The 11,113-nt window shown below is 44.1% G+C and overlaps 1 protein-coding gene across 1 annotated transcript; it reads left to right on the forward strand.

Annotated features, from left to right (window-relative positions):
• Positions 1-2,936: 2,936 nt before the first annotated feature.
• HSBP1L1 (heat shock factor binding protein 1 like 1) lies at positions 2,937-8,091 on the forward strand. The gene is made up of 4 exons (XM_006258257.4): positions 2,937-3,135; positions 4,122-4,188; positions 4,744-4,838; positions 7,506-8,091. Exons 1-4 carry the CDS (start codon positions 3,091-3,093, stop codon positions 7,509-7,511), a joined length of 213 nt encoding a protein of 70 aa, XP_006258319.2. The 5' UTR covers positions 2,937-3,090; the 3' UTR covers positions 7,512-8,091.
• Positions 8,092-11,113: the final 3,022 nt, after the last annotated feature.

Consider the following 11,113-nt stretch of genomic DNA (forward strand, 5'->3'; position numbering starts at 1 on the left):
AAGCATTCACATATTTAAGCAGGATAACATGGGCTAAGTGTACTGGTACAGTATTGGGTCATAGCACAGTTACACTTTTTCCAGCAAGAAGTATCTCTAGATTGTATTAAGTAACACACGTTGAGCTAATGTTGGACTGCTCCACAGAGATAATCCAATCAATTGCAGTCCAGGGCTGGGGCTCCCAATCCACTGATTGTAGGTCCCAGCAACAGGACAGCGTGAAAGTCTCCAAACTGGCTCCGGTGAGGTCCCAGGTCTGGAGCTGAAAATCAGCTGATTTTTGGTCCCAGACCTGGGACTGCAACAGAGTTTCTAACAGCTCTGATGCAGGGCACTGGTGGGATCCAGTAATTGAAACAAAACATGAAGAAGTTGTGCTGCACACAAGCTATGCATGTCATGAGATTGTAGTAAGCATTGTCTAAGTTTACCATATTCTAATTTCAGTATATGTTAAATGTCCCATGCAACAAAGCCCTATGTCTGTTAGAGATAGTGTACCATTTTTGGTGGCAGTCCACATACAAATGTCAAACATGGAGATGGTCTTTTTAATTTTGTGACTAAGGGAGGAACAGAGGCGGTATGAGTAGCAGTATCTAGCCACCTGTGTGCGCCTGTCCATGCCAGTGAATGAGTTAGTCTCTAACATGCCACCCTGCCCTGTCATCTGCCAGTTTTGCCTGCATGAGAATGTTTGTGAATGCGTGTCCATGGATTTGTTTGTTCATGTATTCCTAATGTGTTTCTTCACTGAAGGCCAGACAGGAGCATTAGGTTATCTGGTTTTACTACCTGCATATGCTAATGAGCTTGTACATTTAGAAAAAAACCCAGAAAAATAGGACAAGAAAAGATGGCAAGAAGCCATGTAGTCCAGTTGCCTGATCAAGGCAGAATCATGGGTGTACTTATGTACCTAACCCTCTGTATACAGTGACTTCCTAGTATTTGGCTCTCCAGTTCTGGATGTGAGGCAGCCCTAGCACAGAGAGCTGGGGTGTGTACATCCCTGTCTGTCTACAGCAGCGGTTCTCAAACTTTTTTGACTCTGGAACATTTTGGAATTGAGCAGCACCTTGTTTCAAAGACGGATTCCACTCATTTTTTGGCTGTGGAAAGGAAAAAAAGAGCCTTTCTTCTGTTGCAAAGAACAGAGAAAACTCACAACAGGTCAGGTGACTTGTGACACTCTGGATTCCTACTTGAAGTCTCAAGGCTGGTGGACAGAGGTGATATCTTTTATTAGACCAACAAGATTTTTGCAAAAAAAAAAAATCTTTAATTGCAAGCTTTTGGGTACAAACACCCTTCATCAGGCATCAGAGAAAAGATTGTAAAAGTTCTCTTGGGTAGAAATGAAAGTTCATATTTCATAAGATTTCACAGAGGAGTCAATAGATGGAAAAACTTCCTGGGCAGCAGTTCTTAGCTGGTAAGAAGTCTCAACTCTCCTGTGAGGCTGTGATGATGATGCAAATTACCTTAGACAAAAGCAGGAGCAGGATCTCAGGTTTCAGGTGGTCAAAGTTGTTTCCTACTTAGGAAAATACGAAGATTTAATTTAAAAAATAGGCTAAAATTTGATATCTTTCATGTGCCAGGTATCCAGGTTGTAGCTGTATTGGTCTAGAGGAAAAAGGAATCAGGGCTTGTGGACAGGGGTGATATCTTTTATTGGACCAACAATTTTTTTGCAAAAAAATGTCTTTAATTGCAGGTTTTCAGGCACAAACACCTTTCTCTGATGCCTGATGAAGGGTGTTTGTGCCTGAAAGCTTGCAATTAATCAATTTTTTTGCAAAAATCTTGTTGGTCTAGTAAGAGATATCACCTCTGTCCACCAGCCCTGATTGCTTTTTCGTTTAGACCAGGGGTTCTCAAACTGTGGTCTGCAGACCACCACTGGTCCACGAGCTCCATTCAGGTGGTCCGCAGAAAGGTTGTGGAACAATCGAGAATATCTGTACTTATAAGGTATGACTTCTGATATTAAAATATGAGTTGTGTACTTTGATTTGTAGAACAAAGAAAAGTTTATTAAGTGGTGTGACAAGAAAAAAAAAGAAGGGTCCATGAAAAAAAAAGTTTGAGAACCACTGCTCTAGACCAATAAGGCTACAGCCTGGATACCTGATACTTGAAGTCTCTGGGTTTATGTGGTGAATGGGGAGGTGCATGAACATCATGTGCCTCCCGAGGCTGGGGGGCACAGTGGCCACCCGCATGCGGTGGTGGTATTGGTGGGGGTGTGGTGGTGGCAAGCAGGGAATTCCTGCAGGCAGCCGCAGCAGTATCAGTGACGGGGACAGTGAGGTGGCGAGCACTAACCAGCGATCGGTGACCACCTGTGGTTGCTGCCAGCAGCGTTGGTGGTGGCCAGTGGGGATTGGTGACCGTGCGCAGACACTACTGCCAGTGTTGGCAGTGTGGGGGGGGGGGGAGTGGCAGCAGCCGTGGTAGTGTCGGTGGCAAGGGGATGAGGTGACAAGTGCCAACTGGAGATCAGTGACCACCCACAGACGCCACCGGCACCGTTGGTGGTGGCCAGTGCAATTGGCAACTGCCCTCAGATGCCACTGGCAGTATCAGTGGCAGGGGGGGGCGGCGAGCAGCGACCACCCACAGGTGCTACCAGCATCATCTGCGGTGGCCAGTCTCAGGGGGTGCACACACTATGTGTAGCCAGTGGGGTGGTGAAGAGTGCTAACATTGCAGGGTACCCTTCTGGAGGGTCTCGCGGCACCCCAGGGGCTGCATGGCCCTGGCTGAGGATCACTGCTCTACAGCACGTCCAGCTCGTCCCTCAGGAGCTTCTCCACCCTGACTGCTGGCTGTCAGCGCTACCTGCCTCTGTGCACAATGCATCTGCCAGCAGGGGCGTCTCCACCCGTCCCAGGGAGTGTCTGGCATCCGAGGTATGTGGCAGCTGGTTGGCGGGGAGAGGGCCTGGCACCGACGGGGCAGAGCTCCCTGCCGCCTTGGCCGGGCGGGCTCCTGCCTGGTCTGGGCGCTGAGCGCTTGGCGGCCCGGGGAGGCGGGAGCCGGGCGGAGCAGGGACAGGGCGAGGCCAGGAGCCGGGGCAGCATGGCAGAGAGCGACCCGCAGAGCGCCCGCGGCCTCTCGCGCTTCGTGAGTACAGGCTGAGCTAACCCCGCGACACGGAGAGAACGAGCCCCTCCGCCGAGCACTCGGGGGGACAAGGGCTCCTTGTGACGTCACAATGCGCTCTGCGCTGCCCCCCTCCCGGGACTGACCCCGCCTGCCTCCCCGCCCTTTATTGGGCCCCTCGGGGCGCCAGGGATGCACGGCCTCCTGCTTAAGGGTAGACCCGAAAGCTGCACTCAGCTCTGGGCGGCTTGACTCATCATCGGAGCCTGGGAGTGGTACCCCAGTGACCTAAGAGGCCTCTGCCTCTTCCCGGCTAGACCCGATTTTTCTGACCCCTCAGCCACCTGTATAGACTGTAGCTCAGTGCTTCCCAAACTTTTCCCCAGCATGACCCCATTTCCTTCAACCTGGCCAACACTCCCTGCCCCCCCCCCCCCCATGTGCTGATGTTGGACCCCAAATGGGGTCTCCTCTAGGGTTGGAATTACACTTTGACTCTTGGGGGAGAGGGGCGGGTCTGAAAAAAATATTAGATGGGTTCATTGATTAACAAGTCCACCTAAGTGAAGGAGCAATCCAATCAGAGACCTCCACCCAGGTTACGATTTTCAAATTTTAGAGGGTTGCCTCCAAACTCCCCCTTAATTCACGCCCTGGCTGCAACTAAGTTTGGGACTGGCTGCTATACATGCTTCCCTGTGCTCTTTCTGTTGTCACATGTATCAACTTCCCACCACCCACTGCTTTCCCAAGTCCTTGTGCCCCTGGACAGTCATCTTGCTGGGGTCACCTGACCCCACCTGTCATTCTTGCTTGGTGCAGGGTGCTGGATCCGATGATCTTTCGAGGTCCCTTCCAGCCTTACAATCTATGAATGTGTGAATCTTACCTTTCACCGGCCTCCCATGCAATTATTGCAGCAGCTTTCCTTTTCACAGGATACAAAGCTCAAGTCATGAGATGGTCTGGCTGAGGTATGCTTTCATTAGTCTGTTTTTTTCCTCCAGGCAGAGAACTTGCTACAGCAGCTGCAGGACAACTTTCAAGCTTTGACTGAGGAGTTATCCCTGAGAAATATCCTTACTGTGACTCCCTGTGTTCAGAACTGAATAGGGGGAAATGTGATATAATTCAAACAAGCTTCTATAAAGAAGCATCATGCCAGAGAGTGCAATAGGGGGCTTGGTTATGACTCAGGATCTACTGGCATTTGTACTTCTGTTTGGTATTCAGAGAGATATTGAACACAATTGTGCCTTTTTGGTACGTTGGTAGATGCAGCTATAACTTACCTTATATAATTACCAGGTAGCCTATATTTTCACAGCAATTTATTGAGGCACATTTTGCAAGAGAATAGGTTCTTTAAGGATGAAATATGTTCCAGCTCCACTCGGTAGGTAGACAGTCTGAATCACATTCAGAGCACAGCTCCTTTTCTCTTTATAAGAGTAATGAAGAAGATTGTCCTGGGGTGTCCCTGCCCACTTCAGTTTGCATCAAGCAAGCCAGAAAAAGGTATGCTATTGAGGAAGAGGAACTTCACCCAGGGAAACATTTACAGAAGCTAAAACCAGCAAAACTGTATTATGAGTAGCAGAAGCTCTAAAGTTCTCCTTAACTTTTTACTGGATGAAATGGGCAAGCGAATCAGTGACCTGGAAGAGCATGTCACTGACCTAATGGCACACGCTGGGATAGAAAACACCAATGGAGACTTGATGGTGAGACAGATTAGTTTGCAAAACCACATTGTGCATAATTATGCCGTGTAGTTAATAGCATAATAATAATTATGCTTCTACAATACCGGACAGGAGGGTTCTACACTATTGCCCAGGCTATGGAAGCAATATCTATTCTCCACCTCTTGTAACAATGGGCTTGTAAGCTGCTGTTTACAATCCCAAAACCTGGAATGGAGAAGGAACAGTCTCTCCCTTTACGCTAATGTCTTTTTTGGATTCAGATCACTAGGAATGCACTGTTTCTCTAACAGTCCAAACTCCTGGTATAGATAAGGCTAGTGTAGGTAGTAAAATTTGCTCCTAAACAGCAACACCAACGTATTTTTTGTAGAAATTAAGTTGCTGGTATCTTAAAAAATAAATGACACTTTACATCTTTCCACTTAGTCCTGACACCTGAAATGACTGTCAGGATGCCAGGTACCTGCTTAAGCAGTTCCTTAAGGGGATTTGCCACATCTACAAGGTATCTGAAAAGAAAGCATCACCTTGTGGATTCCATTTAAATTCTTTATACAAATGTCACTCGAGAATATATGTGAACTGAAGAGCTCTCGCAAACAAGACAGCAAAATAGAATTGCTTTTTAGCAGACGAAGAGGATAAAACCTGAAACCATTTTTTTTTTAAGTGTTATGAAGTATAAGTCTCTTCATCTGCTAAAAAGGTATTCCCAGATACAACTAATTATTTCCCAACAGGAAGCAGAAAAGTTAAAAACTAATAGTGCTTCAGTTTAGGACCCCAATATATTCTGATTAAAAGCGTATGTATAGGTTGAGCTAGAATATAATTTTATCCTTGTGTTCCATCATAAACATAGCTCCTGATTTTAATCCACTGTCTAATTATGCACCTTTGCCATGTAAATGTTGCATTTATTTGGAAAATAAACAGTATTTATTTTGTTTAAGCAGCTTCTAAGATCACTTTAAAAATCATCATAGTTGGGATTTGAATCATAGAAAGTTAGGATTGGAAGGGACTGCAGGAAGTCATTTAGTCCAACCCCCTCCTCAAAGCAGGACCATCCCCAACTAGGTCATCCTAGTCAAGGCTTTGTCTAGCCAGATATTTAAAACCTCCAAGGATAGATTCCACAGCCTCTCTGGGTAGCCTGCCCCAGTGTTTTACCATCCTGCTATTGAGACAGTTTTTCTTAATATCTAGCCTAAATTTCCTTTGCTGCCACTTGAGACAATTGCTCCTTGTTCTGTCATCTGCCAGCACTGAGAACAGCCATCCTCTTTGGAAACTCCCTTCAGGTAGTTAAGGGCTGCTGTTAAATCAGTCTTCTCTTCTGCAGGCTAAATAAGCCCAGTTCCCTCAGCCTCTCCTCAGAACTCATACGCCCCAGACCATTTTCACTGCCCTCTGCTGGACTCTCTCCAATTTGTTGACACCCTTTCTGTAGTGGGGGGGCCAAAACTGAGCACAATACTCTGGATGTGGCCACACCAGTGCTGAAGAGAGGGCAACAATCACTTCTCTTAATCTCCTGGCAGCACTCCTAATGCAGCCCAGTATGCCATTAGCCTTCTTCACAAGGGCACACGGTTGGCTCATATTCAACTTACTGTCCACTGTAACCTCCAGGTCCTTTTCTGCAAAGCTGTTACTTAGCCAGTCAGTCCCCAGCCTGTAGCCATGCATGGGATTGTTTTATCCTAAGTGCACGATTTTGCACTTGTCCTTATTGAACCTCATGAGATTTCTTTTGGTCCAATCCTATTTGTCTAGGTCTCTCTGAATCCTAGCCCTGCCCTCCAGTGCATCTACTACCCCCCCCCCCCCAGTTTGGTGTCATCTGTAAAGATGCTGAGAGTGCACCCAATTGATGGAGGGGCCCCAACAGCCCTGCCGCTTGCTGTTGATCAGCTGGGAGGCAAAAACCATGCTTTTACATATGCAGCAGTTTTTGCCTCCCAACCAATCAGCATCAAGTACCAGGGCTGCTAGGGCCCCTCCACCAACCAGGGGTGTGGCAAAACAAGCAAAATTAAAAGAGCTGTTGCACAGCACACTACTGCCCTGATTCCAATAGGTCTTTAATTATACATAGTTTTTACTATATATCAGTAGGGATGAAAGTGCTGGTTAAAAGTGCGTGTATGGAGTACCTATGCTGAAACTTACAGAAGTTTCAAAAGAGGTAAAATGCATCAATTCTGGATGAACTAAGTTACTACAGGCACATTTATTTCAAAGTCTATTTTCAAATTTGCTTATTTCTATATGCTCATGGAGAGCAGAATCTAGCAGTGGAGGCAGGGGAGGGCAAAGGGAAGGGGCTACAGGGGTAAGAAGTTCAGGGGGCAGAAGGCAAGGCAGCCACCTGATCCCCCACAATTAGTTTTCTCTGTTGTAGCAGTGAGAGGGAGACAAATTCACGGCAAAGCTCCAGTAAATAGATGCTATACCTGGAATTTTTTAAAAAAATATATAATTTTTGCATATATAGAATCAAATTATTGGGGGTCATTTTATATTCAGGGTAGTCTTAGATTCAAGTAAATATGGTAACAATAGAGCAATCTGTCCAGCTTTTAAATTATAAAAATGTTTCTATGGTTTTTACTGAAACACATTAATGAATAATTGAAGAAACTAAAACCTATTTACCAATTTGTTACTTCTTTATAGAACTGAAAATGAGAAATCTAGTGACCAAGAAAGATAGGTCAAAATCTGTGCTGCACTGAGTTTGGAAAGACAAAGATCATCTATCAACAGGCCATATATTTCTACAAACTTATTAAGTGAAAAGCAATATCAAACTCTATAAAGGACTTTGCATGGTGTATTTTCATTTTATGATCATGCACAATGATTGATACCTAGAATATCTATTTATAATAGGTAAAATATACAAACCTATATAATGAGCAACTCCAGTGAAAGAAAAGAATATATGAATATAGGTTCTTAGGCATGTGAAGACTCCATTCTTTTTTATTTTTGCTCTAGTAAAAGGGTAAAATATTAAGTTTGTGACCATCTCATAAATGACGCATTTTACTTTTTTGGAGGAAAATGCTATTTTTAAAAAATACAGCAATTGTAGAGGGCACAAAATTGCTGTACCCATACCATAATCTGTAATGAATTTTCTCAGCCATGACATTTTTAAAATAAAGGATTAAATAAAAAGTTGTACATTTTTATAATATTTTAAATGGTTTGATAAAGGTCACTAACTCATTAAAAAAAGAAAACAACACTATTTTAATATTTGCATTTGTTTCATGACTTTCTTTTTTTTCTTTATTTTCTCAAGTTATATGTTTCTGGAATAACTAAGTCCGACTGTAACAAGGTATTTCCATACCACCTTGAAGTGGCACCAACAGCATCTGCATGTGGCACACAAAGGGAGATGACAGGAAACACAAAAACAGAAGGCCAAGAAGATCAGGGAGGGAGCACATGGCAGGAAGCAGAAAGCAGAGCAGAAGATTGGGCATGAGCACAGAGTACAGAGCAGAAAGAGCTGCAGATTGGGCAAAGAAGGGGGTCAGAGTGGTACTTGGGAAGGGTGCAAGGCTAATTTGTGGCATGCTTGCCAAAAAGGCCCCAGTTTTATATAGTGTAAAAAGCAAAGGTAAGATAGGGTAAAATATCTGGACTGGAAGAGGCTAGCAGCGCCTTTTTCTAAACCTGGTCAACATTAACTAATGCTCAGAGCCCATCCTGGACTCAGCCTTTGACTAAGGAAGCTCAAATGTTTTACAAATGATTTAATGCATTTAAATTTGACTATATTATAGGTTTACCTCCATCTAGCTAGGTCTATTTAAAAAAGATTTAGCTAATGTAGTGTAATTTTTCAAATACAGATGAAACCTCACTCTTGGTAAGTGATGGGAAAAAAGATCCAGATTAGATATATCTACACAATAACAATGGTCTGCTAAACATACACCCTTCCTCTGCCTAATTATCTCATCAAGACAATCCAGTTTAATGTAGGGTGGAGAGCTGGGGGAAAACAAAACAATTAAATCAACTACTTTGCAAATGTCAAATGATTTGTCAGCTATGTTAAAGAGAGATAGATTCAGATAGGCGCTAACCAAGTTTTTAAAACATTTCTAGACATTATTAATCAAAGCATATCTAGGACACTTCTTCCTTTTATCTTAAAATATGCCATCACAGCTAAATACTAAACCCTCCAGGGTCAGCATCTCTCATTCACTCTACCATCCAAATTAAGTTTTACAGACCTAAATTTTGAAGCCATTCCAAAAGCTGCTTCTGCCTTTCGGGAAGTTCCCAATTAAACAAAGAAAGCAGGCAAGCACCCAATGCTGCAAGTGTTTATCTTGACGCTACTATATCATGACTATAAGACATAATTAAAATGTCCACGCCACAAAGCATCAGCTTTGATCTGATGGACTTGTGACAGCATGACAACTCCTTATCCTGTACATAATGCCTGAATTCCTTTCCCTCCAGTGTAAGACTGCATTTGTCCATATTAAAACATTTTGGCTAGATGGGCTGAAGTTACCAACCAAGCCTATTTGAGTGCTCTCTTCTCATAGTTATTTACTATTTTGCTAAACTTTGTCAATAACCCTTACACATAACACAAATATTTATTTCCAGAGTATTGATTTGATTTTGAACAGTATTAGGCCTAATATGAACCCTTATGGAACACCACTGGAAAGATCCCCATTCAATGATTAGTTGTCAAAGGGAAACATTTTTCAAAAGAAAAACAACTATCAGCCAACTCATAATCTACTTGCACGATTTACTGAGTGTAGACTTTTTAAAAAAAATCAGAATTTAGTTTAGTATTAAATCAAATGCCTTCTTAAGACATCTAGGATATCTATACAGTCCTTTCATCAGCCACATTTACAATCTCAATAAAATGAGCCAGGTTTGCTTGTAAAAAAACCAAACCAAATCCTCTATTCCTGTTGTTTTATTCTTCATCCGTTTCATATTGTTTTAGCCAGAACAGATGTGAGGCTTAGTGGTCTTTAAGGGCGCTAACAGATGCGCAGCTCCCTGCTTCACAGAAAGCACTAAGTTACAGCAAACCCTCCCTCAACCCAACAGACGTATCAACTGCCTGTCTGCAGCCTTTCTCCCCCAGCCTCTTCTTCACAGCTCTGGTGCTGTCTGCAGGATGCAAGGCGGGAGAAAGGAGGAGAGGGAGATCTGGGCTGGGGTTTACCCAGCCTGTGCTGGAGTGGGAGCAGGTGTGTTGGAGCCCCCTGCATCAGGGGAGCACCAATCCACCTGTCCCCCCCTACTGCATGCCTGACAGCATCAAGGTATGTGAAAGGAGAAAGTAAAAAGGGAAGAGTATAAGAGCATTGTTTGGGAATGCAGGAATGAAGTCAGGAAGGCCAAAATGCAATTGGAGTTGCAGCTAACATGGGACCTGAAGGGTAACAAGAAGGGTTTCTATAAATATGTAAGTAACAAGAGGAAGATCAGGGAAAGTGCGGGTTCCTTACTGAATGGGGGAGGCAACCTTGTGACAGAAGATGGAGAAAAGGCTGAAGTGCTCAATGCCTTTTTCACCAGCCTTTACAGGCAAGGTCAGCTTCCAAACTACTGCACCAGGCAGCTCTGTTTGGGGAGGATGTGAGCAGCCAACTGGTGAAAGAACAAGTTAGGGACTATATAGAATAGCTGAACATATACAAGTCCACGGGGCTGGGTGGGATATACCCGTGTGCTGAGGGAGTTGGCTGTGATTGCAGAGCTGCTGACCATCATCTTTGAAAATCATGGCAATTGGGAGAGGTCCCGGATGATTGGAAAAGGGCAACTATTGTGCATGTCATATTTAAGAAAAAGGAGGATCCAGGGAACTACAGACCAGCCAGCCTCACCCCATTCCCCAGAAAACTCATGGAGCAGATCCTCAAGGAATCCATCTCAAACCACTTGGAGAAGGTGATTAGTGAATCCATGCTAACTGTTTCTAAGGCCAAGTCATGCCTGAACAACCAGATTGCTTTCTATGAGACAACTGGCTCTGTGGATACCAGGAGACCAGTGGATGCGATATATCTTGATTTTAGCAAGGCTTTTAATACGTTCTCCCACAACATTCTTGCAGGCAAGCTAAAGAAGTATGGGTTGGATGAATGGATGGTAAGGTAGATAGAAAACTGGCTGGAGCATCCAGCTGAGAGTAGTAATCAATGGGCTCAGTGTCTAGTTGGTAGTTGGTGTCAAGTGGAGTGTCCCAAGGGTCAATTTTTGTTCAGTATCTT

Source organism: Alligator mississippiensis, chromosome 3, assembly GCF_030867095.1.
Source record: "Alligator mississippiensis isolate rAllMis1 chromosome 3, rAllMis1, whole genome shotgun sequence".
NCBI classification, from domain to species: domain Eukaryota; kingdom Metazoa; phylum Chordata; order Crocodylia; family Alligatoridae; genus Alligator; species Alligator mississippiensis.

Bases quoted from the DNA above. Each gene is read 5' to 3' on its own strand.
- HSBP1L1 (XM_006258257.4), top strand. From the start codon at position 3,091: ATGGCAGAGAGCGACCCGCAGAGCGCCCGCGGCCTCTCGCGCTTC. The intron at 3,136-4,121 runs GTGAGTACAGGC...TTTTTCCTCCAG, and splicing joins CCCGCGGCCTCTCGCGCTTC to GCAGAGAACTTGCTACAGCA. The intron at 4,189-4,743 runs ATATCCTTACTG...TTAACTTTTTAC, and splicing joins TGAGGAGTTATCCCTGAGAA to TGGATGAAATGGGCAAGCGA.